Source organism: Protobothrops mucrosquamatus, unplaced genomic scaffold (assembly GCF_001527695.2).
Source record: "Protobothrops mucrosquamatus isolate PMUCROS unplaced genomic scaffold, P.Mucros_1.0 scaffold261, whole genome shotgun sequence".
NCBI classification, from domain to species: Eukaryota; Metazoa; Chordata; class Lepidosauria; order Squamata; family Viperidae; genus Protobothrops; species Protobothrops mucrosquamatus.
Genome location: NW_015386608.1, coordinates 232371 through 259643, shown reverse-complemented (window position 1 = coordinate 259643; position 27273 = coordinate 232371). Strand labels below are relative to the sequence as shown.

Genomic DNA, 27273 nt, shown 5'->3' with positions numbered 1-27273 from the left:
GGACTAGTATCAGTCATCTCTTCTACTTGGATAACATCAAGCTGTATGCTAAGAATGAATGAGATATTGGTTCACTGCTCCACCTGACATGGATCTACACTGAAGCCATTGGGATGTCATGAAGACTGGAGGAGTGTGGCCAGATGTACATAAAGAGAGGAAAGATACTGACAGAAGAAAATATTTGTAGCTCATGATTAAACTGTTGTGTCCTTGGTGCTCTCTGAACTTGGTTGCCAGTTTAGGCCACTACTGGTCTAGTGAGCTGATCAAAGGAGGACATAGAGTCTGCCAATGTGAAGATTCATAAAAACAGGTGTTTACCACATTAGACAGGACCTAAGATGCAGACAATGGAGAGAGACCTCAGAGACAGTCCAACTCATAGTGGCAGGCAAGAGCAGCATGCACTGAACAGTGCAAACAAGCAGCTGGCATTGTGCACAAGAATATCTGCACTGTATATGGACTAGGCCCTCCCGAGTCCAAGTGGAGATTCCATAGAAGGTAATGGAGAACATCAGGGCTAAGGTCCTATGGGACTTCCAGATTCAGACATATAGGCAGGTTTTGGCCAATCAACCAGACATTGTGGCAATATACAAAGGCCAAAAAAACTGGTGGTGATAGATGTAGCAGTGCCAAGAGACAGCAGTATCAGGAAGGAGTATGAAAAGCTGGAGAAGTAACAGGACCTGATTATACTCTAAATCTGGGAAAGTGGCTGCAACAAATCCTGGAGAAAAAAAACATCAGAGCTCTCTATCCAGAAGAGTGCAATGCTAGGAATAGCTAAGACAGGGATGTCAAACTCGCAATGTCACATGACGTGTCGTAACATATTGTGACTTTTGTTCCGTTGTCGGCAATGAGGTGGGCGTGGTTTCACCATGACACATCCGGCCCACAGGCTGGCAGCTTGACACCCCTGAGCTAAGATATTCCACAGAAACCTCAAATTCCTAGGATTCTTGTAGAGAATTCAAGATTGTGGAAGACACATCCATAGAGATGATAAAGGATCTCTCTGTCTGTGTCTGTGTCTCTCCCTCCCTCCCTCCCTCCATGCACACACACACACACATCACAAGATATGTTTGACTCTTCCACTAAATTTGCTGAGATTTTATTATGCTCGAATTCATTGACTATGAAGCAGTTTGAACCAAATCAAAGAGAGGAAGGGCAAAGAAGACCTTTGAAAAATGTCTTCCTTTCAGTGAAATGTAACTGGGAAATTCTTAAAGGAATTGCAGGAAGCAATACAAAGCTGAACAATAGGGGAAATCCATGCTTGTATTTCTTTCTCCCTATCTTAAAACACAAAAATGAAATTAGTCCAAACTGCAATACATTTATCAATTAAATATTTAATTTGCATAGCTTTTAGATGCAAGTTTGTCATATTATACAATATGGTAAGCAAATCTGAAGAGTAAAACGTGTTGGCAATACAAAGTAGAAATCCCAGATTTCTACGGTAATCCATATTCTTTAAAAGCAATCAGCATTTCCTGTTGTTTTTTCCATTAAATTTCATTAAACAGCACCTTAGGAGAAAATTGAAAGCTTCCCTTTCAGGTCAATCTTTATCACATGTGTACTTAGGAGGATAAGTAGCTGTTATTTGGAAGAGTACAACTGCATCAACATGTTTACCTAAAGATAATTTGCCATGATGAACAAATAACAAAATTTGCTCAATTTATCTAAGCATAACAGTTAATTGATGTTGTTATTGGAAAGTTGTCTCATTTCATGAAATACTGAAATGGCAACAATGTTCTCACACCTTGCTTTCTTTTTACTGCATAATTTAAAGAACATTACTGTTTCAATTTTCAACTATTTGCCATTTATACAAAAACAACGATTTATTAGAAGATATTTGTCAGCTGCTAGAATCCATGCAGATTCTGGGTATTTTTTTACAACAAACAGCAATTAAAAATTAAAGAAAAAGCAATAATGAAATGCAAAAATAAAAATCTATTTACTTTTAATGGTCACCCAGAATCAGAATAAATCAGAACCAAATGCACTGTGGAATAAAAGGGTCTTAAGTGTTTTGTGGCATAGCATAGCATAGCATAGCATAGCATAGCATAGCATAGCATAGCATAGCATAGCATAGCATAGCATAGCATAGCATAGCATAGCATAGCATAGAGTTGGAAGGGACCTTGGAGATCTTCTAGTCCAACCCCCTGCTCAAGCAGGAAACCCTGGCCTATACCATTTCAGACAAATATGAGGAAAGGCTAATTCTGGGGGGTGGGAGGTGGGGGGGAATGGGTATTTTCCAAAGCATGGAGATGATGATAGAGGAGGTCCATTGTCATGCCCACTCTCCAGAAGATCTCAGAAAATGTAATGGGGGTTACATCAAGGGTAATAATGACAGTAAAATAGAAATCAATAAAAAGGAAGCAGTGGGGTTTTTAAAGAAAATACTCTTTCTCAACTCAGAAGGGACTAAAGCAGAGCGAAGCTTCTGTTCCTCTGCCTGAGGCTGACTGTTGCCTTCCCTGTTCTACTGATCTGCATTAGGGATTGATACATATTAGTTAAATAAATCAGAATGGTTTCCTTTGGCTCCCCTTTCAACAGAACAAAGGGCTCTTCAAAGCAGATGCATGGATATCAACATGATTAATGTTTCATACAATCAAATAGAGGACACAAGCCTCCCGCTAAATTTGCATAGCTCTCAGCCTCTTTTCTAAACCCTCTTACAAGATATGGGTTCAAAGCATTGGCGAGATGTCACTCCCTCTTTCCTGGAAATGAAATTGAGAATTTCATGGGAAAGCATGGGGAAAGGTATTGGAAAATTGTTCCCACTTCTTTTTGTTCTGGCCTTACCCACTGCTTTATTTTACTCCCAGTTACTTGAATTATGCACCCTCTGCCACAGCTCATTCCAGTAGGAAAATAAATCTCTGGGAAACTTATAATTAAATGTACAAAACAAAAAAGAGTGGAAAATGGAATCATGAATGGCCTTGTATGTCAAGAATATAAACTGAAAAATATGGAATTAAAAATCAGTCTGGAATCTAAATCAGAACCAACATTGAAAATGTATAAATTTGTATTTTTTCTTATGTTAAACAGACATTGTAATTTGCAAGCCAAAGCTCTCCAGTTAAATTTTCTGTTCAAGCAATTTAATAATGATGATGATGATGGTGGTGGTGGTGGTGGTGGTGGTGGTGGTGGAAGGGACCTTGGAGGTCATCTACTCCAACCCCCTGCTCAGGCAGGAAATCCTATACCATTTCAGACAAATGGCTGTCCAGTCTCTTCTTAAAAACTTCCAGTGTTGAAGCATTCACAGCTTCTGGAGGCAGGTTGTTCCATTAGTTAATTGTTCTGTCAGGAAGTTTCTCTTTAGTTCTAGATTGCTTCTCTCTTTGATTAGTTTCCATCCGTTGCTTCTTGTCCTGCCTTCAGGCGCTTTGGAGAATAGCTTGACTCCCTCTTCTTTGTGGCAACCCCTGAGATATTGGAATACTGCTATCATGTCCCCCCTCGTCCTTCTCTTCGTTAAACTAGACATACCCAATTTCAGCAACCGTTCCTCATATGTTTTAGCCTCCAGTCCCCTGATCATCTTTGTTGCTCTTCTCTGTACTCTTTCTAGAGTCTCAACATCTTTTTTACATCGTGGTGACCAAAACTGGATACAGTATTCCAAGTGTGGAATCCCATGCTTCAGAATTTAATGCTTCAGAATTTGATGGATCCCATGCTTCAGAAATATCTTTTGATGGATGTATAAGGAAATTAGGCAGATTTTTGACATCTCTTTCTAACTAGTGAGCAGGCACTTCTACAATCACTACAGGTAGTCCAGGGCTTAATGATTGTTCAAAGTTATTACACCCCCCCCCAAAAGGGACTTATAACCCAGATTTGCCTCCCCACCCATGGTCACATGACCGCATTTTGGCCAACTGGCAACCAGCCATATTTGTGGCTATTTTCAGCATCCTATAGTCACAGGACCACAATTTATGATGCTTTTGTTGGAAACCAACATTTACTTCTGGTTTCCAGCAAAAAAAAGCCCTATAGCAAACAATGGGTTTGTTTAATGATTATGGTGTTCACTTAATGACTACTGCAAAAAGGTTATGAAGTCCGGTGACCTACTTAACAACTGTCATGACTTATGACCAAAATCACAGGCTCAATTATGGTTATAAGTCAAGGACTACCTGTAGTAGTAACTGCAAAAATAATATACTTCTAAATATTTCTGGTTGGCAAATATCAGGACAGTTGAGCCTTTTAAATCAGACTTTCTAAAATTCTTGGCTAATTATCAAGGATTCTGAAGGTACAAAACATCCATCAACAATAATCCACGTGGGGATTCTGATGGATGTTTCTTTTCAATCTGCCTTAATTGCTGTTATTAGTTCTAACCTTATATCTTAAATCATACCCCACTCATCATTTGAATGAGTCCCAGTTGACCTGTCAATAAAGATAACAATTTCCCAGTGAATTTGGAAATTGCTTAGTTAATTGCTCTACCATTTATATTTAGCCAGAAATCATGCACAACCTTGTGAGGTAATTGCAATTAGTACTGTAAACGTCATAACCATTTAAGAGTACTTGGGGCACACTGACCTTGTTGTTCCTTATGGATGTATGGAACAAAGTCTCAAGTATTTTTCACACAAGCCATCTACAGTAGTGTGTTTATAATTAAGAGAGCTTTTCATGCTAATTTTCTGATTATGGAAATAAGAAGCCCAAAGATGCCAGGGTGCCTTTTTCCTTTGCCAGTTTCTGATTCACGTAAGGTGCTCAACATTGGCTAGTTCACGTGAGTTCAAGTAGCAATGAGTTTCCCATAACCAACATAGTGACTGTCCAGTGGGGGTACTGCTATATTTTAGTTATGATTCTACTAGAAAAGTAACAGCTCTATTATAGTTCTGGATGCACTAAATACAAAGAATTCAGGAAAGAAAACATTTTATAAAGCTTTCCCAGGTATAAGGAAAACTAACTAGCTGTTTCGACTCCAATTTCTGCAAAAATCAGAAACTGTACTGTATAAAGAAATGGAGAGTATGTTGTGCTTACGTTGCTCTATTTGATGACTTAGCAAAGAGGAAACAGGCATTGTGCTGGACCAGTTATGTAATCATCTGGCCAGAATATATACTTGAGATCTGTATGTTAGAATGTTTGGCATTTAAAGGGTTAGACGCTGTTTCCTTAAGATATGGCTTATGGGTAATGTAGTTTTATCTGTCAGTTAATGTTTTGGTTTAGTTTGTTAAGTGGGAGGAGCTTAAAAGTTTATGATTCTTCTTCCTCCTGGCTTTGTGCCTGCTTCGTATCATTCTCCTCGCATGGCTCCCAGCTACATGGGCTGGAAGCGCTGTGTGATTTGTATACATGATGGGAAAAGCCATTAACTTTTTACTATCCTGCCCACACAGATTAAATGCTTCACTATCCACATGAGACAAGCAGTAGTTACTCAAATGAACAGATCAAAGATTACTTTCATTCACAGGTATTCTCAATCAGTAACTCACGATTTACAGCTGAAATTCTTCCGGAATACAATAGTAATCGGGATCCATTTCATTAGGTAAAAAGTTAATGGCTTTTCCCATCATGTATACAAATCACACAGCACTTCCAGCCCATGTGGCTGGGAGCCATGCGAGAAGAATGATACGAAGCAGGCACAAAGCCAGGAAGAAGAGTCATAAACTTTTAAGCTCCTCCCACTTAACTAACTAAGCCAAAGCATTAACTGACAGATAAAACTACATTAGCCATAAGCCATCTCTTAAGGAAACAGCATCTAACCCTTTAAATGCCAAACATTCTAACATACAGATCTCAAGTATATATTCTGGCCAGATGATTACATAACTGGTCCAGCACATGTTGGTTGCACCAGGACAGGACCGGGCTTCGTACGTAATTATTTGTACGTTTATATAAATATCTGCATATATAAATTTTAACTGACCAACTTGAGAATATTTTAATCTCAGATTTGTAACTGCCTTACTTACCTTACTCAGGACAATGTAGGACTACTTGATTATCAAAATTAAGTCAATATTCTATGATTACATCTATGGAGATTCTCAGTCATCCAGGTCATGGTTGTCCCAAAGGTGCTTTTTCAAGAAGCAAACTAGACTTTGTTTTTCTTTAAAGACGTTTCACTTCTCATCCAAGAAGCTCAGAACTGAAGAATCTTCTTGGATGAGAAGCGAAACGTCTTCAAAGAAAAACAAGAAAGTCCAGTTGCCTCTTGAAAAAGCACCTTTGGGACATTCTGTGATACCATGATTACTTTATTGTTACTAATATCATTGCCCCAGAGTTAAGACTGGCCCTAATCCTATTGGCAAAATTTAATTTTACCATCGGGCCTGAGGATCCCATGGAAGGGTGGAGCCTGTTGTCTTGATTGCATTGTGTAAAAGTTTGAATGCCCCCTCTCCTGTCTTTTGATCATTAGGGTTTTTTAACTGTTTTTAATGCTTATGTTTGAATTATGTTGATTGTTTAGCTTTGTGGTTTAATTACGTATGCCATTCAGATTCACATGTGTAAGATGGACAACTATATAAATTAAATAAATAAAACAAGACACACGATTCTTAAATAGCCAGGGCAATCACCTCTCAATTTTTGTTAAATATTTTTCGATGACTGTAAGCTATATGGACACAATGACATTAGCAAAGAGGGAGAGTTTTTCTTATAGATTGTGCATTGGGGTTTCTTTCTATGATTAATAACCTAAACAAATGTTTACATGCTTCACTTTTGCTCTTTTCCACCAAAATGCACCTACTTCTCTGTGGAGAAATAGTTTTGTCAGCCATCTCTATTCTAAAATATTTACCAAATCACCCCAAATTCATTTACACAAGGATATATATTTTCACTGGATGGAGACAGAGATCATCACAATCAACTTTCAAATAGAGTCTTAATTATACAAGTAGACAATATTCAGACTACAGACAAAGCAAAACCAAAATATACAATCCACTATTCATATTATATTACCAGATTCAGAAAATCCAGTTAGGCTACATTTGAAATCAATTCAGTAAAGAAGTAATATGTAAACTTCTCAAGTTTTCAACAACTTGTGTAATACATTTGGTGAACTTTTATTTCCTGATCTGTTTAGTAAAACAAGGTATCTCTACAATTTTGGAGAAGAAATAACAATGACATGTATTTAAAAAGACATCAAAACTTCCAGTTGAGAATTTCAGTGCAAAAAAACCCAAGCCCCACAGTGGGAGTATTGTATCACTGTATAATTATGTACTGTCTTACTGTTAAATCAACACAAAGAGTTGTTGCATTCTTAAAAAAAAAATACGGTAAGTTGTTTTGCTGCTTTCTCAGACCCATTAACGTGGCATGTAGCCTCTCAGATTTGACTACATAATTTTACTAATTGATAAACAATGAAATTCAGATAGCTCCGGTCCTCAGTTATTTCCATACATAGCTGTTAATGATAATTTCCATGTAAATAGAAAAGAAAAACAAAAAAAGCAAATTTTAAAAAATCTCCAAAACAACCTATAATAGACAGCAAACCAATGACAAGAGGTATTGGAGGCAAAAATTGTAAAGGCTTGGTGATAAAATGGCATTGAACAGGAGAATTACCTCCTGTCAGTCTTTCCCCCCCACCAGTAAAAAAAAAAAATGAAATGGGGACATGTTGGGTTAGTACAAAAACTATAATTTCTGCTCTGCCCTCGTATCAAATGTTGTCTTCTTCATTTAACTGACAGCTCTGTTTTTTTTTCATTATGCATTGTCTTTTACTTTTTGCAGCAAAACAAACGAGGAAGAAAAACGTGAATAATTATTAGCCAAAACAGACAAAAAAAATATTTGAAAAGATGGTAACATCAATTCTTAGATGAAATGAATGGTTAAAAAAGAAAAGAAATAGCCACAACAGAAAAAAAGCTGCACAAAATAGTAATTTTTTTTTTCTTTTTCCACCCAGAATTTCTTGTGTTTTTGCTTACCCTAGCGAAGGATGAAACTCTGCAGTGGCTTGGGTTTGGCTTTAGCCAGAAACAATGGTGGCAGACATTTTTCATTTCCCGGGGGAAAAGGTTACAGGTCTTCAGGATTGGGGTTCTTTTTTTTTTTTTTTTTTCCAAGTTGGGGAAAAAGATACCCACGGGTAAATCGGGGGAGTTGTGAATGAGGAAATTACGTTCTGCGAGGAAAGTATTGCTAAGCATTTTTCCATAGATGATCATTTAAGTGCAAAACCTTCTCCGCAGTTCAGGGAAGAGGATTTAAACCTGTTTGCCAAATTCAGTTATTCTACCGCGTTTCGTTGCCTTCACAAATCACGCACAATTAATTTAAATCTGCAACATTATATGACTTTAAACCAGAATCTGTACATTATAAACTTTGGCGGAGAGAAAAACCCACAAGGTCTATTTCAATCAAAATCTATCATTCTTTTGGTATTTTGACCCAAACTGCCAACAGCCATCTATCTGCGCTGGAGACAAGGACCCAGGACCCATTCACTGTTCAACAGGTGTAGCTTCTTCCTCTTCTTCGGCCTCCTGCTTCTCAGGAGGGGCTCCAAGGGGAATCAGATACTGTATCTCCTCACTGCTGACTGCCACCTTCTCTGGTTGAAGCCAACGTTTCAGGTATTCCAAAGTACTGAGAAGAAGCAGAAAAGAAAAGGTTACAAGAGCAATTCACAGTAAATAAATTATTCTCCAAAACACTTGAGGGCAGGACAAGAAGCAACGGATGGAAACTAATCAAAGAGAGAAGCAACCTAGAACAGTGGTGGCGAACCTATGGCACGGGTGCCAGAGGCGGCACTCAGAGCCCTCTCTGTGGGCACGCGTGCCGTCTCCCCAGTCCTAGGCCTTCAGCTGGGTTTTATAAAACCTTTTCGCTTTAGGCCTCCACCTCTGTGTGCAAAAAACAAAAAAAAGGTTCAATCAATTAGTCAATTTCAACTTTTAGCGGGAAAAAAAATCTTGCAAAGTTGGAATTGATTGATTGAACCTTTTAGTCCCACCCAGTCTGCCGTTACCACCGCAGCCACGCCCAGCCAATGGGCCACGCCCAGCCAATGGGCCACACCCACCCGGCACTTGACAATGCGTAAGTGGGTTTTGGGTTACAGTTTGGGCACTCGGTCTCTAAAAGGTTCGCCATCACTGACCTAGAACTAAGAAGAAATTTCCTGACAGTTAGAACTGCCTCCAGAAGTTGTGAATGTTCCAACACTGAAAGTTTTTAAGAAGAGACTGGACAGCCATTTGTCTGAAATGGTATAGGGTTTCCTGCCTCAGCAGGGGACTGGACTAGATGACCTCCAAGGTCCATTCTATTCTATTCTATTCTATTCTATTCTATTCTATTCTATTCTATTCTATTCTATTCTATTCTATTCTATTCTGACGTAGAAAATATGGTGCCCGAAGGCACCAATAAAGACTTTAGATTAGTCCATCAGGCTTCCTCCACCCAAGCAAACAGAACCACAATTAAGTTGCTAGTGTGCTTCAGCAGATCAGGGTCTGACAAAGATCATAGAAAGATAGTTTCTTTCTGGGGAAAAAGATGGTTTGTGACTGTCCATATCAACCATTTTTGTCAGCAGGCAAATCTCCGAAGGCAGTTATTTTCTGAATATGACCACTAGGTTCGCTTCAAGCTTCAAATGGATCTGTAGCTGAGAAAGACTAATTACCCCCGAAACAGGCAATGATTAAATTATTCATTTATGTAAGCAAGGGCAGAATCTGTTTCTGAAAGATACCTTCTCTAAAAAAAATCCAGTGGAATTCCCATTTGGAAACCATGGAAAACCATGATAGATTACGGGAATTAGGCCATTAGGGTTTGGAAACTATGGTTAGCAACTTATCACAACGCCTGCTACAGTAATCATAGCATACTTAATAATATGATTAAACAAATTACTACTTGGTGAACCAGGTCACTTCTGCAATACAAGTTACAGGTAATCCCCAAGTTACAAGCGTTCACTTAACGCTCGTTCGAAGTTACGCGATAAGCGCCCCCTAGTGTTTATGAGAAAATCCCAAAATTATGAATGTTTCAGCACCACAGCCGTTGTTCACCCTTACGAACAACTGTAGAGGCTCTGCAACATTCACTCTTCCCCCCCCCACTCCCAATTGCTTCCCTCTCCCTTCCTGCCAAGCCAGACTCATCTTGAGAAGATCTGTCTCCTGTCTGCTGCAATTTCTGCCTTTGAGGGAGAGGAGAGTCAATGGAAGCTCCTGGATGCCGTAATATCGCGCAAATTCAGGCACCCATCCTCTTTTGCAGAAAATGGATACTCTTGTGAGATCACAGACCCCAGAAACTTTCATTTTCGGCACAAACTCTTGTGCCGGTCTCCTGCTCCCCCCAACTCCTTTCCACCGCCACCAGAACACTTTTTATCCGAATGGAGAACTTAGGTAGATAGGGAGCTCCATCTGTGTGCAAGTGCAACGCTTGAAAACGCAATGATTTGCTGCATTTCCAAGAGTCCCTAGGCGCTCAAGCGCTTTTTATCCAAACGGAGACCTTGGGGATATGTGGAGCTCCATCTGTGTGCAAATGGAACGCTTGAAAACGCAGAGATTTGCTGCATTTTCAACCACCCCATTTGCTAACAGACGGAGCTCTCCATCTCCCCATTCGGATAAAAAGTATTCCGGTAGTGGCGGAAAGGAGTTGGGAGGGAGCAGGAGAGAGGCACAGAGTTTGCGCTGAAAATGAAAGTTTCTGGGGTCCGTGATCTCGCGACCGTTCAGGCTCCCATTCTCTGCAAAAGAGGATGGGTGCCTGAACTCGCGTGATTTTACAGCATCCAGGAGCTTCCATTGACTCTCCTCTCCCTCAAAGGCAGAAACCGTGGTAGAGAAGAGACAGATCTTCTCAAGTGAGTCCGGCGCGGCAGGAAGGGAAGGGGAAGCATGAGGTATCTTAGTGGGTCGGGGAGGCCTTGGGGGCCTGTTCCATCATTAGGCCCCCTATGGCCTTCCCCACCCTGAGATACCTCATGCTCATTCGCCACATATTCGATTAGTGAATGCATGGGTGAAAGCAGGGAGTGATCTTATTCAAGATATGAATACTCGAGTTACGAGTAGAATGGGCAGGCTCCATTACATTCGTAACTCGAGGACTATCTGTAGTTCACGGGGTTATTGTGAGAACGCAATAGGGAGAAGAAGCACCTTAAAAGCCTTGACTTTTTTGAAGATAGGCAGGGTATAAATGGAAACTCTGTAAATAAATAAACAAGGTAGGAAAACCATGTAAAATATAGCTTTAGGAATTTTCCAATCCCTTAATACTATTAACAGGACAACTGTGGGTCATATGACCAGGAGTAAGCGGGCTTAAGAATGGAAAAATCAGTAGCATTCCAAGCTACTGAGCAACTACTGCACTGGTGAATTTTCTTCTGGATGTTCTTTTTTTCTCTACCATTTTTGGTTTCATCAAGATTGATCTTTGTTTTTCCGGTTTCTACCTCCAAGGGAAATCTGTGCGGTGCTCATTCTTTTCAGCTTTTAGAGAGCTAGTTTGTTGATGGAAAGAAAGAGTCCTGAACCTCTTTAGAAAATTTCTAAATGAGCTAAAGATCATTTCTTTAGATCAGGGGTAGTCAACCTTGGCTCTTTTATGACTCGTGGACTTCAACTCCCAGAATTCCTGAGCCAGCACAGCTGGCTCAGGAATTCTGAGAGTTGAAGTCCACGAGTCATAAAAGAGCCAAGGTTGACTACCCCTGCTTTAGATATTTTGATGGTCTGGAAAGCTTAAGAAAATAAACAGTGGCTGCTGGATTATACCCTGGACCATACAGTCCAGCAGTCTATCCTCACAGTGTCCAACCAACCGCACAAGGAAGCCTCCTGGTCTCCCAGCAGATGGCTTTCAGAAGCAGCCCCCCCCTCCCATCAAGACTAGTAGCCATGGAAACCCCTGATTTCCATGAATTGGTCCAACTCTTTTTTTGGAACCTGCCAAGATGGTAGCCAGCAGCATATTTTTTGGTGGCATATTCCAAAGTTTAATTACACATTGAGTGATGTTCCGATTCTTCCAGGATTCAATTTCATTGGGTGACATCTGATTCTAGCATTTTTGGAAAGGGAAATAAATGAGCTTGTCTTTTCCCACTTTATCCACACCATGAATAATTTTGTAAACCTCAATGTTTGCAACCTTTCTAGACTAAAAGCGCTAAATGCCACAACTTTTGCTTATAGGGCAGTTGCTCCAGCCTTTTGATCACCTTAGGTGCCCTCCTCTGAACCTTCTCTAACTCTTCTATATCTTTTTTTTGAGATGTAGTAACCAGAACTTCACACAACATTCCAAATGCAGTCATATCATTGATTTATACATAGACATAATTATATTAGCATCTCTATTTTTCAACAACATTTCTTATTATCGTTAACATGTTGTTGGCCCCCCCTTTTTTTTTACAGCAGATGCACACTGTGTGTTGACACTTTTATTGAACAAGAACCAAAGAATCTGTGGCTGAATCTTGAAGCTACAAATCCAAGCACAACTTATTTGAGAATCAGGGTCAAGAAGGATGAATTGAGTGAAGATTAAATCGATACTGCACTGTCTGTCTGTTGCCACTGGCATCTGACTTCATAAAACATTAGTTGTCAAATAGCTGACAAAAATGCAGCAAAAATTTAAATGTAGCTAAACTTATTTAAAGCATTTTTCTTAAGCCGAAGGGACTTTTCAAAGTAGATTACAGAAAACTCAGACTAAACTGCTTTCAGATCAGTCCTACAACCAAAAGTCAGAGGATGTAAGGAAAGGGATTAGGAAAAATATAATGGGCTCAGTTGCCGAGAAGGACGAAAGATAAGCATTCTGATCTAACTACAGTGACCACCTAATCACAACTAGTACTGGCTTGGCTTTTTTCCTAGCCCTTTTCTTTCTTCACTTGTCGTGTTTCTCTTTTCTGTTCTTGAGAACAAGCTTATCTTTCTCTTTCCCTCTTCCTTTAGAGCAGGGGTAGTCAACCTTGGCTCTTTTATGACTTGTGGATTTCAACTCCCAGAATTCCTAAGCCAGCACGGCTGGCTCAGGAATTCTGGGAGTTGAAGTCCACGAGTCATAAAAGAGCCAAGGTTGATTACCCCTGCTTTAGAGCAGTGGTTCTCAACCTTTTTAATGCCGCGACCCCAACCAGTCGTAAGTCGAGGACTAAACCGGTCATAAGTCGAGGACTAAACCGGTCATAAGTCGAGGACTAAACCGGTCGTAAGTCAAGGACTACCCAATCGGTCATAAGTCGAGGACTTTCCCTGCCCGGGAGCGCCGCGCATGTGGGGTTCAGCCCCCTGCGCTGGCCGAGGCATAGCTGGCAAGCGGCAGAGACGGAGCAGGCCGACCACCAGCTGGCCCAGCCCAAGGGAGGTAAGGCACCCACCAGAACGGGGGGGAAAATGGCGGACAAAAAAATGGCGGACAGCCTTGCTTGGCGACCCCCATGAAATGGTCGATCGACCCCAAATGGGGTCCCGACCCACAGGTTGAGAACCACTGCTTTAGAGAAAGATGACTCCCTTGAAGACTCTCCCGAGTGCCAGTAGAATACAAGCTCTTTTATGATTTATATTATTAGGACACGAGTCTGGTCTGGCAAACTATTTTGTGCATTTTCCCCCCAGGGGGTGGTGATGCACACATTTCCCCCATGCAAGTCTTTAAATGTATTTTTCAAAGGAAAAGAAAAACTACCATTTCCACTGGGGTATCTCTTTTTTCAAACACTGTGGTTCACAGATTTTTGATTAAAGCAAGACAAACACTAGAAATAAGACAAACACTAAGATCTGACAAACACTATCAAGGCTTTGCTTGATACTAATCTTGTTTATGCTGATGCAAAGTCTCATGGGAGAAGAGCCCCCACATTTACTCCCTATAGAATTCATAACAGATTTTACACACCCGCACACACGTAATGGATAATAACAACTTAAGTTTCTTATTTAAATAACGTTTCTGCCATGAACATTCAAAAAAACATACAAAATGTCAAGAGCCAAATCAGGATGCCTCTCCCACAGGACTGTAATTTAACAAGTCTGTACAAAAGTGAAAAAGAAAACATTTACTTTTGAAACCAGATTTCCCAGGTAACGGGGCACAGTAACTGCTAAGCAAAATCAAAGAGAAAATATAGAACTGGGTTTTTTGTTTTTGTTTTTTGCAAACTAGAAGGTAACAGCTTGCTCATTATTTCAATTTTCCTGAACAAAAACTTCGAAATGTAAAATGCAAGTTGAAAATGTGCAGGTTTCACCCAATATAATAGAATTCTTTATTGGCCAAATGTGGTTGGACACACAAGGAATTATGTATTCCAATAGCATGCTCTAATTTATTATTCACTAGTTCAGGCCCATTTTTCCAAACCCCTACAGGAAAAAGAAAAGGTTGCAATAAAACGAAACAACTTTGGCTATTACATGCTAGTACAAACAGTCTCACTGGTTTTAAAAATACCAGTCAGACTTCTAACCAAAACTGAAACAAAGAAATATCAACTTAGTTGCTTAGAACTGAGGAAGAGCAGTAGGGAAGCCATTTTAAAAAAAGCCAGAAACATGGAAAAGCCAGCAATGTATTCAGGAAAGCTGGGGGGGGGAGGAGTGAAAGGGGTGTGTTTTTGCAAAAGATGTAAACAAAAATGTAAGCTATACAGATAGTCCTCAACTTACAACCACAATTGAGCCCACACTTTCTGTTGCTAAATGAGACATTTGTTAAGTGAACCTTGCCCCATTTTTCAACCTTTCTTGCCATAGTTGTTAAGTGAATCACTGCAGTTGTTAAGTTAGTAAGTGAATCTGGCTTCCCCATTGACTTTGCTTGTCAGAATGTCAAAACAGGGGATCACATGAACTTGGGACACAGCAAAGGTCATAAATGTGAACCTGTTGCCAAGCATCTGAATTTTGATCACACGACCATGGGAATGCTGCAAAGGTTGTAACTTTGAAAAACAGTCATAGGTCACATTTTTCAGTGCTGTTGTAACTTTGAACAGTCACTAAATGAATTGTAAGTCAAGGACTACCTGTATACCTAAGTGGATATATAAACTTTTATTTTTATTTTTAAAAAGAAGGACTTTAGGAGAAGTGCAGAATAGCAGATACTGTAAGTGCCGAGAAACTGGAATCTTGACTTCATGTATAGAACTAAAATAAAAAAGGAGGAGACTAATCATATAGGGATTACCCAGTTAATGAAGGATAAAGATATTTTGAAAACAAACATCAGAACAGTTAAAACAGTATTCCTCAACCTTAGCAATGTTTAGATGCCAAGGCTGGCTGGAGAATTCTGGGAGTTGAAGTCCACACATCTGCACATTGCCAAGGATGAGAAACCCTGAGTTAAAACAACAGTCTTTTCAAAGGTTTTCTAGTAATTGAGCATTGAGAAAGAATTAAAGAAAGAAAGCAGATAGTTTTGAATTACAAATTTGTAATTAATAATTAAGAGAATGTTGGATTGCAACAAGAACCAATTAATCAACAACAAAGTCACCTCAAACCAATGAGCAGCAAACAGAAACTTTAAACTTTTGGACTTATGTTATAAGCAGGCAATGAACTAAATAATATGCTTTGCTGATCTGAAGGGAATATTACAGATAAGGTGGACGAAGAGGATCAAAAAACTTAGTAGAGCTACAGGTTATACAGAGACATGGTGAGATGGTGAGTATTTGTCCAGAGAGACTCCTGATGAACCAGGAGTCAAGCTTGACTTAATGGCATATAACTCACAAAGTATCCAAAACACATGCCATCACTGCCCCAGATTAGCTACAAATATTAGTCCTAATCTTGCACATGTGGAGATGGGTAGACATTTTTGGTTGGGATAAATAAGTAAGACATATTCTTTGAATTCAATTGGAGCTCCTTCTAAGCATATTTTGAGCTGGTTTTTATCACTAAAAACATCTTTAGATGCATCAAAAGCCAGTAGAGCAGGGGTGTCAAACTCGCAACGTCACATGATGTGTCACGACATATCGCGACTTTTTTTCCATTGCCGGCAATGGGGTGGGCGGCGGTTTCGGCATGACGCATCCTGCCCGCGGGCCGGCAGTTTGACACCCCTGCCCTAGAGTATAAATAAATGCTCCAGAATATCCTTTCTCCCACAATACTTGCCATTTCTATAAGACAAATATTTCAAAGGGGTGTTCTGTATAAAATCTTTATTACATAGCATTACCTCTCATCAGAATCCGTTCCCTCCATATAAAAGTCAGATTCAGAGTTCTCCTGCAGAAACCTGTCCCAGCTTTCTTTCTTAGCCTGAGAAAGTGTATGAAGGATATCTTTGGATGTCAGTTCCTGAGACAAACCCTTTATTCTCATTAATCTTCTCTCTGAGGAAAGAAATAAAAATGTAAATGTTCGTTTGTTCAAAATCTTAAATCTCCGAAAGTTCTTCACCGATTGCTTTGAAATTTTGACACAATGTTGCATTCGAATATGCGCGTGTTTTTATATACCTACTATTATATAGATGTCACACCTGTGACAGGTAAAAACATGATATATTACAAACGTGCACTTTCTCTTTTCTTTCTTTTCCATTTAACCAGACTGAGCCACAGCAACACGTGGCTGGGTACAGCTAATAAACTAATAAAGGAAGAATGCAAACCAGTGGCCAGGTTAAAGCGAGAAATATTCAGTTCAACTCTTGAGGTTTTGTATAAATTGTAACAATTTTAAAAGAGTTTATACCCTGACAGAGCCTTTTAATGTCACAGCTTCATGTCAGAGCTTTATTTTGTTGGGGATTGGATTAAAAAAAATATCAGCATGGAACAAGCCATTGTTTAATTTTTTTTCTTTTACTGCCCCAAATCCAAATTAGAATATGAATTTGAGAAACCTGTGCGCCAAAATGGCATTTATATTTAAAGAAGAAAGGATTTTACTTTCCCTTAAGAATCATGGCTCACGGTTACTCCTACAAATATTTGAGATGAGAAAACTGACAGATGATTATATGCAGAGCAGGCAAGAAAAAAGTGGAATAGAAATCTTTATAATCTTTAGGAATTTCATCCGCATTAAGAAAAACGCCCATTCTTCTTTTTCCCAATTGGCTGATAGGTTAGATTTCACTTTTTTCAACATGTAAATTGTTGAAAAAAATGATAACTTCAGTTATATTTCTCACAGAGTTTCATCAAAAAACAAATTAGATAAAATGGGCAGTGATTTTTCTTTCACATCTCTGTAAAATCTCAGGTAGGAAAATATGATATACCTTATTGCCACAAATCTTAAAAATAAAATGGGAATCTTTTTGTTGTCACAGAACATTGGACAACATCCAGAAAAACGTGAAAGTACAATAATCACTTATGCAACCGATGAATTTCACAGATGTATTGTTTAAAAAGTGCATCTGTATCTAGCTTAAAGACTTTGTCCATAATCCTTCAAAGCAGTGGTTTTTTTTAATATAGCTTGACAAGTTTAAGATGTATTTCAAGTCCTGGAATTCCTCAGCCAAAATGCTGGCTGCGAAATTCTAGTCCACACATGTTTAAGTTGCCAAGTTTGAAAAACACTGCTTTAAAATTATACACAAATATGTGTTCAAAAAGATAGTTTACATATGGATAGATTCACAAGTCTCGGTTCTAGAATCTAGATCAGGGGTAGTGAACGTTGGCTCTTTTATGACTCGTGGACTTCAACTCCCAGAATTCCTGAGCCAGCTAAGCTGGCTCAGGAATTCTGGGAATTGAAGTCCACGAGTCATAAAAGAGCCAAGGTTGACTACCCCTGATCTAGGTGATCGTTATCTGTAGCTGGGATGATAGGATTCAAAGTCTCACACTTCCAGGTTGAGGAAAATATCCTGTGAATAAGCCTGGATTAGAAAATACTTCCATACTGACCTAAAGATGCCAAGTAGACTTCTGAATCTTTCAGTGGTACCCAGGGCTTCCCATTCATTTGCAAAGAGGGGCCTTTTGCTTCCATCTGATTCTCCATCACGTGAAGATAAGAATCTGCAAAGGAATCTGAAAATGCATTATTGGATTCTTCATTCTGGTCTGGATGTGGCAGAGATGAACAAATTTCAGTCCAGAGGTCCTGGCTGGAAACAGTAACCAGAGAATCAACACTTTCAATCATGATCATGATGCAGCAATTCTGAAAAAGAAGAAAGAAAGAAAATGATGGGTATGGATATATTGACATATATCTTTTTTTTGTTGTTGTTTTACTTTGGGACCAGAAGTAGAGCAACTTTTTTTTTAAAAAGCAGATGTTTAAATTTTCTCAAAACTCTATGCACTTAAAATTCTTGGTGCCAATTTATCTGCTGTAGTACATACAAAACTTTGCTGGCTGTTCTCTTTTTTCCAAGTCTTTATAATCAAAATGCTCAGGGAATTTTCTACAGAAAAAGATTCAACTTTAAACATCTGGGAAGAAAATATTATAAACTGAAAATAAATTCTTAAATATTTATGACTCCACAGGAAATTAGCCATTTTAGAGCTGGATTACCTGCATAATAAGCTTTATTTATTTGTGTTCTGTCTTCATTATTTTTTACAAATAACTCAAGGCAGCGAACATATCCAATGCACCTTCCTCCTATTTTCCCCACAACAACAACAACAACCCTATGAGGTGGATTGGGCTGAAAGAGTGTGACTGGCCCAAAGTCACCCAGCTGGCTTTTATGGCTATAACAGGACTAGAACTTTCTAGCCTGGTGCCTTAACTACTAGACAAGCTGTATTCGTTGTTTTAAAATTTCTAATAGAAATCATGTATCTTTTGTTGGTAAAACAAGTTGGCCCAAAGGACAGATTGGGTCTATCTAAAACATTAGTGGGCATGAAAAAGTGAAAAAATACTTGCTTTTTATGTATATTTTATTAATTTTTTACAGTAACAATCTTTAGTATTTAATAAGCAACACGTTGTCTGGGTTTATGTGTTTAAGATTAATAGTAATACAATTTCCATTCCTACCCTTTATTCCATTTTTCTAACCATTTATAAAAATATTTCCCATGTTTGAAAGTATTCTGAGTCTTGCCTCCCCTTCATTTTCAATGTGAGCCTACCCATTTCTGCACAGTCCAAAATTTTCTTAATTAAGTCTTCTTCAGATAGTATTTCTTCATTTTTCCAGTATTGAGCAAATATAATTCTCGCTGCTGTTAATATATGTAATATTAAGTATACACTTTTCTTATCATAATTTTCTGAAATTGTGCCTAAAAGAAATAATTCCGGTTTATAGTCTACATGTGCTCCTATAATCTTTTCTAGCCACCTATGTATTTTTGACCAATAGTTCTTTGCTTTAGGGCATGTCCACCAAAGATGATAATAAGTGCCTGGATTTTGTCTGCATTTCCAACACATTTTTAAACATTTTTGCTAAATCTTGCAGGTGGTAAGTGCCATCTATAGAACATTTTATATAAATTTTCTTTATAGGTAGCTGCCCTTGTTATTTTGTAATTTCTTTCCCATAGGTTTTGCCATTTTTCTAACTCTACATGTGCCCAAAGTTTTTTGCCCAAGTTATCATTGTTTCTTTAACTTGTTCATCTTCTATTTTTAATTTAACAGAAAGCTGTACAGTTTCTTAATCAACTTGTCATCTGATGACAATAGTATTTGGTCTAACGTTATCTGGTCTTTGTGAAAACCATATATTTTTGCATCTTTCTCATATCTCATTTGCATTTGCAGGTGTGGCCACCATGATAGCTCAATGCCCTGTTCTTCCAATTCTTGTTTAGTTTGTAGTGTTCTATCAATATTCAAAATATCTTTATAAGTCACAAGTTTCTTATAATTGATTAAATTTGGGTGTACAAACACCTCCATTGTTGAAATCCATCCTGGTATTTTCATGTTAAGTTCTTGATTTTATCTTTTCCTATGTCAAAAGCAGTGCATAGTGGTTTTGAAAGTATTTATGAATTTTGTTCTTCCCATACCATAGGAAAGCATGTCATCCTATGCATGCCATCCTACTAAAGCATGCCATCCTACTAATTTTAGCCATTGTCTATCCACTACTGGATGAAGGCCTCTTCCACATGTTTCCAACCAATATGGTCTTGAGCTTTCTTTTGCCAATTGGGCCTGCAATACTTACTGATGTCGTTGATCCATCTTGTTTTGGGTCTCTTTTGTGGACGCTTTTTATGACTGCCTTAGTCCCCTTGCTATGAATTCTTCTTGCTATGTGACCAACCCATTTCCATTTCAATTATTTTACTCTTTTGATCACATTGTATATTTGCATTTGTTCTCTATTCCATGTGCAAGAGTTTCTATCTTGTCTTGTGATGCCAAGTAAGTATCTTTCCGTGTGCCATTTGTAGCTTTTGTATCAATCGTGAGGTTAGTGTCCATGTTTCGCTAGCATATGTTAGAATAGGTAGCAGAACTACTACCACCACCACCACTATTACTACTACTACTACTACTACTACTACTACTACTACTAATAATAATAATAATAATAATAATAATAAAAGCTGACCATTACCTAAATGAGGAACATCATCTGTAGGCATAGCACCAGGGCAGTGTTTATCAACCACAACTTGTGTGGACCTCAGTTCCAGAATTGTCCAGCTAGCAAATGAACCAGCATTCCCCAGTCCACACATCTTAAAGTTGCTAAAGTTGCAAAACACTGCACCAGAGACTTCCAAGACAAATCTCTGATATAATGTAGGTATCATAGACTGTGACAAAATCAAATGCCAACTTCTTATAAAATATGTATTTATGAACTGTGGCAAGCTGTTAAATACTTTCAATTGAATATTTTGGAAAGTTTTGAGTACTCAATGATATTGCTGCCATAAAATTGGAAGGGGCTTAAGCCTTCAATTTTAGCTTCTCTTCCATGCAGAAATCCGATTTGGAGATCCCCAGCAGATGGCTCTATTAACCCACCTGAACATTCCCAAGAACATGAGTTCACCACCTCCCTCAGGAATTTGGTTCTGCTGTGCAAAATTCACTCCTACAGTGTTGAGGTTTTTCCCTAATTTCCAACTTTACAGTCCTCCAGATGCGGTTAGCAATTCAAAAGTCCCAATCACACCGACCGGGAATTCCGAGTGTTGCAATCCAGAACAGCTGGAGACTGTGTTGCTATCCTGGAAAAAGTAACTGCCATAAAAGCCTTTCAGCTTAAAAAAAACGGCTTTGAAAACCCTGAATGACTTGGGCAATAAAAAAAAAAACATGATACAGACACATCGCGTGCCCCACCTACCAAGAGAGCTGCATTGCCAAAATAGCACTGATGCGCCAATCTCGAGACACAGAAACGTAAGGCCTTCAACAATGATCTTTCCAGGTGATCCCTGGAATGGGATCCCTCCCATTCTGCACCGCAATGGGTTTTTGCCCTATTTTCCCCCCCTCCCGCGCGCGACTTGATCTGCGGCTCCGATTCTCCCTACCTGGATGCATAAACCTGCTCCTGGTGCGAGTCAGAACCCGCCAAGAGAAAAAGAACAGAGCGAGCGGGTCTCTCTCACCTCCACGCTGGCCAATTGGCGAAGAGAGCAGGGACGGAGGTAAGAAAAACCATCGATTCCCCCAACAATTAAAGATGGATCGCGGTTGATTGGCATTCCTATTTAACTTCCGGTTCCGTATGGCCCGTTGTGGCATCGTCCATGTGCGGGAGAGGAGCGCTGGAAAGACAGACCTCAAAGAAAGTTAGGGGGAAACATTAAATCCGAGCGCTGTTCCCAGAGGTAAGAAGAGAGCATATTCATCCAGGGAGAAAAAGACCAGACTTATTTCGCAGAAAAAGTGAGTTCTTTAATCTTGCTGAGGAGCTTCACTTCGATTGTTTTGGCTTCAGAGCCCTCAGCCCGCATATGGAGACGCCTAAGACGAGCAACGGAAGTGGCAAACGTCATGTGTTTAGTCTATCTCTTTAAAGTAACGAAGCCTCTTCTCCATGTAGTTGAAGGCGACATCTTGGAACCGGGCATTACTTGGGGCGTTTGCGTTAACTCCGTTTTGGAATTCCCGAGATACGAACCGTAGCTTTTTCCTCCTCCTTTCTAGTGTTATGTAACAAACTGGAGAGGGTGGGGATATGCCTTTAGGTTTACTGCGTTTGCACAGAGGAATCCTTCCTGTCGCTTCGTGCTGGTGGGTGTTTTGAGAGGTCCTAACTGCTCAGGACCACTGGTGAAGGGGTAGTCTGGTTCAGCGTGTGGTGTGAAAGCAGAGAACTAGCTTAGTTGAGTTCATCGTGGGCAAGTATAGCATGAGAGCACAGCTTCCGATTCAGCATATAGTTTTGGGTTTGCTGTGCTAAAATAAATTGTCTAGCTTTGTCAATGCAGGAGGAAGGAAGGCTTGAAGCAGTGTGCCTCAAACTGGACAACTTTAAGATAGGTGGATTTCAACCCCCAGAATTCCCCATGGATGGTTGCTAAGTTTCAGCAATACTGGCCTAAAGAATACTATAAAGTCAGCAGATGAAGTTTCCTGCAGAGGGAGTTGCTAGGAAAGTTGTCCTGGAAGGGGCTTCTCTAAACAGTCTTTTACTGTGCTGGAGGAAAACTGAGAAAGGCTTACATGCCTTTGACTTGAGAAGGGGTATCAGCAGGAACTTGGCTTCTAAAGCAGATAAAATAATTTAAGCAGAGTTTGGAAGCTGAGGCTGAAAGGCAACATAATAATTTTGGGGAGGGGTCTGTGTTTTGGTGACTAGCTAGAACTTTCAAATTATCTTCCACAGCTGTTTGGCATAAAAATAGTTAAGTTGCATTTATAAAATGCACAATACCTGCTGAAATGAAATGGTGCTAAAGATCCTTTATTGCAATGATGCTAATTCTAAAATTCAGAGTTGGATTGATATGGTATGACCAACCAAAGGATTACAAGTGAATAAGCTTCTGAATTCATTGCCAGTCTCTCTCTGGTAATATGAAACTCTCTATTTACTTTGAACTTCAGCAGCAAATGTGTTTTTTTATTTATGCATGCCTCTGGACATCTATTATTAATCTTAGCTGCTTTCTGGTTGATGTAGGATTTTGTTTCTATAAAGTTTTATTTAAACATCTTTTGCTTCCTCCTTTTTTTAAAAACCCCACTGTGACTGGCTAGGAAGGATTGGGAACATTTATGTGCAATGAACTATTTGCTGCCTTTTTCTGTTTTGCTAATGGGACTGTTGCCAACGAGAACTATGGCTTGGACCTCAACTGGGAAGACGCATGCTGAACTGATCAACAATCTGTATAGTGAGTACAAACAGCAGTTTACATTCAGGACAGACTTCTAAAACACTGCTGAAGTACCTGGCTATTTTTCATAATTAACAATTCTGGTGGTCTGGTAAATTAAGAATGTCTTTTAACAATTATATCAAATGGAATAGCACAATATTGAAATGTTAAATAGACTAGGGGGAGTTAAGTGATAGACAATCCACCACTTCCATTCTAAGGTGTACAGTATGATTCTTTCCCACCAACCTTTTTTTAAGGACAGAAAGTCCCAACTACATTAGGCAAAAAGACTTCCTATTTTCCTTTACAGTGGCCAAATGGTGATGATATACTTTTCTGTTTTTCTAAATAATTAATATTGAAGATAATATGTAACTATCATGAATAATGGTACTGATAACTTTATTATCCATTGACATTTAATTAGGGTTAAATGACCCAAGTTGAAAATTGTTACTATGTTTTGTAATGAATTCCAGTTATCTAAGGCTACACAAAAAATAATTTTATGCTAGTTCTAATATTATGAAATAGAGGAAAAATCTTAAGCTGAATTGTACTATTTGTAGGCTACTGGATTTCAGATATAGATCATATTCCCTGATTTATAATTTAATGGATGTTAAGAAGCTAAGAAATTAAGAAAACTAAATTATGATCTTAGTTTGACTTATAACTAAGATAATTCAGTATTCTTAGCTTTTTATAAAATCTAACATAAGCTATATACCAAGGAATATGATCTATATCTGACCTGTAGCTGCCTTGAGCTCGTCTCCGTTTTGTGACAGATATGCGGTTTATACTGTATAATAACTTGTATTCATTTCTCCCTGTAGAAAATGGTGTGATTAAATCTCAAAATGTTTATGATGCGATGCTGGCTACCGATAGAGCCCACTATACCAATTATTATCCATATATGGATTCTCCTCAATCAATTGGTAAGATCACAAACTATTAATAAAGAAATATCGCATATATTAGAGACCACATTATATATTGTTTTCATGCTTGTTTTCATGCTGTCCCAGGCCACTAAAAAGCAAGGTTTCATCCAGACTATTCTACAGGTAATAAAGGGAATATGAAGACTTTTTTTATTAAGTATATTTATTTTGTTTTATAAAAAGTAAAATATAAAACAGAAAAAAAACATATGTCCAGCTCTAACAACAAAGAAAAAAAATCGGTGTATAAAAAAAGAGAAAAAGGTGATCCAAATAAATTTAACATCTAACATACAGCATAGAATCCATCCCAGCTGGATGCTGAAAAAAAAAGAAAAAATAATAAATTATCCTCCCCTTTTACAAAGATATGTTTATATAAAAGAAGAAAGAGCGGTCAACAGGTTAAGCTAAACATTACACTAATCTTCAAATTGTTCTATTAACTATCTGTTATTGTATTTAGTGTGTAGAAAGTCCACAAACGATTTCCAGTCTCTTATAAAGCTGTCTAGTTTATTATCTCTGATCAAAGCAGTTAATTTCGTCATCTCTGCTAATTCAGTTAATTTTAAATCCATTCTTCAGCTGTCCCTTTTTCCTTCCAGTGCTTGGCAAGTACAATCCTTGCAGCTGTCACCATGTGAAGGAATAGCACCCCAAATTGTTTTTCATAATACCTAAAAGACAAGCTTCAGGTTTCATTAATATTTGTATCTTAAATATTTTCTGTATTGTCATTGTTATGCTTGTCCAGTATGTTTTCATGTATTTGCAAGGCCACCGCATACGATAAAATGAACCTGGATTTTGACTACATCTTCAGCACTTATTAGAAGTCCCTTTATATATTTTTGCTAGTCTGTCTGGAGTCAAATACCAACAATACATCATTTTATAAAAAATGTCTTTCAAGCTATAATTTAAGGTAAATTTTAGTCCATACATTCTTTCATTTAAGTAGCGTTATGTTATACCCATTTTTTTGCCCATTTTACCATACAGTCTTCAATGTATTCATCTTCCAGATTCATATTAACTAACATTTGATACACTTTAGCAGTCAAGTGGTCATCTCCTAATATGAAGACTTTAAACAAGAACCTTAATTCAGGAGTGTCCATAGTTCCTGAATCTACTTTGGGTAGCTCCAGAGTTGTTTCTGAAAGATCTAAAGATCAGTGGCATGATTATCTGCCAGTTTGAGCTGAAAATCATACAGATTGGGCTTCAAAGAGTTTTTTTTTAAATCCCTAAATATGATTCAGTGAAAAGCCTGAGAAAACAAAAACAAAAATCCTGCCCTTTGCAGTCCTTACCTTCTTAAAAACTATTACACCTGCACTAAAAGGTTGCTCACCATCTTACACTTTGAATTGCCTGGAAGGATTGAGAAAATGAAAGGTTTGTAATGTTGCTTGAATGATGGTTCTTAGCATGGGAAAAAAAAAACCTTTTATTGATGGTTTTATTTCAGGATACAAGGCTACCATCAGTGCACCTCACATGGTAAGACAGATTTTTATATTAAACAGTATATGAAGACATTCTTGCATTGAAAATATTTACTCAGTAAAGCAGAGAGACCACCAATGTAAGGCTTTATAATTTGCATTGTCAGTTTATTTCCATGCAGCTTACTCTGGCATTGCTATATAATATTTTTTGTAATAGAAGAAAATGGAATTTTATAACTTATAACTACAGAAAGTGCCCAGATGATTTGACCTAAGGCTGTATCCATATACACTGCCACTGAATTACGTATGAGGCCCTTCCTTGTGTCTTATATACATCATTAATCTACATCTTCTGAATAATTTTGTGTTCCATATTGGTACATCTCTCATTGAGGGATGTATATGACACAAATAAGTACAAATGCACGAAACTACGGGTAATCCTCAACTTCTCAGTTGAGCCCAAGATTTATGTTGCTAAGCGAGACATTTATTAAGTGATTTTTGCTCCATTTTATGACCTTCCTTGCCACAGCTGTTAAGTGAATCACTGCAGTTGTTAATTTAGTAACAGGGTTGTTAAGTGAGTCTGGATTCCCCATTGACTTTGCTTGTCAGAAGGTGGCAAAAGGTGATCACATGGCCCTGGGACACTGCAGCTGTCATAAATATGAGTCAGTTGCCAAGCGCCTGGAAGAATCACCAAGAGTTTTGATCATGTGATCATGGGGATGCCTCGATGGCTGTGAGAAAAACAGTCATAAGTCATTTTTTTCAGTGCCCTTCTAACTTTGTATGGTCACTAAATGAACTGTTGTAAGTCAAGGACTACCTGTATATCTGTACTACAGAAATCTGTCTGCCAGGACTAAATAATAAGCCTTACCAGAAGTAATTCAGAATATAGAGGCAAACCAGGGGGAGTTGGCAGTGAAGAAATCCAACTGTTCTCATTTGGAAACCAGGCACCTCTTCCTCAGGAAGAACAAAATCCTCTAACTAAAGAAATAAAAGAATTGAAACAAAGAATAACTGAGCATCTAGAACAGCACAAAAACAACAGAATAAGGCTGCCTGCATTGAAGCTTATTCCAAAGAAACAGCTAGCACAAGCATTAAAAGATGCAAATACTGCAATATCAAATATAAACACCAATTCACTGCAAGAAACAAACCAACTAATGTACAGCACAGCTGCAGTTATAACTGAATACCTGGGATGCAAAATCAACAAAGAAGAAAAACAAACAAACAGTGCACCACAAAAATGGAAGGTTAGACTAGAAAATAAGATCAGCAAGTTAAGATCACATGCAAGCAAGCTAGAACAGATGAAAGAAAAGAAGCTGAAGAACAAGAAGACCAAAGAATACCTAATCAAGAAATACCACTTAGAAACAAGGAAGATCAAGGAAGCACTGGAAATAATAAAGCAACAAATAACAGCTATAGCCAG

General features: G+C 38.5%; 2 protein-coding genes across 7 annotated transcripts in view; one reads left to right on the top strand and one right to left on the bottom strand.

Annotated features, from left to right (window-relative positions):
• Window positions 1-6982: 6982 nt before the first annotated feature.
• CCDC32 (coiled-coil domain containing 32) lies at window positions 6983-21804 on the bottom strand. Of its 3 annotated transcripts, none has more exons than XM_015814541.1 (4): window positions 21686-21804; window positions 18044-18302; window positions 16351-16507; window positions 6983-8727 (listed from the first exon to the last, which is right to left on the bottom strand). In XM_015814541.1, the coding sequence occupies exons 1-4, from the start codon at window positions 21779-21781 to the stop codon at window positions 8583-8585; spliced, it is 657 nt and encodes a 218-aa protein (XP_015670027.1). In that variant the 5' UTR covers window positions 21782-21804; the 3' UTR covers window positions 6983-8582. The 3 variants fall into 3 exon arrangements, with proteins under 3 accessions (XP_015670027.1, XP_015670028.1, XP_015670029.1); XM_015814542.1 differs by having other exon boundaries at window positions 21608-21753; XM_015814543.1 differs by lacking the exon at window positions 21686-21804 and adding an exon at window positions 21418-21439.
• Window positions 21805-22105: 301 nt separating this feature from the next.
• LOC107286211 (protein-L-isoaspartate(D-aspartate) O-methyltransferase) overlaps window positions 22106-27273 on the top strand; it is a 12651-nt gene continuing 7483 nt past the window's right edge. The window contains exons 1-4 of one of the 4 annotated variants that reach the window (XM_015814537.1): window positions 22106-22313; window positions 23283-23419; window positions 24247-24351; window positions 25835-25866. In XM_015814537.1, coding sequence (XP_015670023.1) covers window positions 22258-22313; window positions 23283-23419; window positions 24247-24351; window positions 25835-25866 — 330 coding nt within the window. In that variant the 5' untranslated portion in view covers window positions 22106-22257. The other 3 variants (XM_015814540.1, XM_015814539.2, XM_015814538.1) reach the window with 3 other exon arrangements.

Coding starts and splice junctions, on each gene's coding strand:
- CCDC32 (XM_015814541.1), bottom strand. CDS start 21,781: ATGCCAATCAACCGCGATCCATCTTTAATTGTTGGGGGAATCGATGGT. Junction 18,303..21,685: donor GCCAATTGGCCAGCGTGGAG/GTGAGAGAGACC, acceptor CTTCTTTTTCAG/AATTGCTGCATCATGATCAT. Junction 16,508..18,043: donor AGTCTACTTGGCATCTTTAG/GTCAGTATGGAA, acceptor TTCTTTCCTCAG/AGAGAAGATTAATGAGAATA.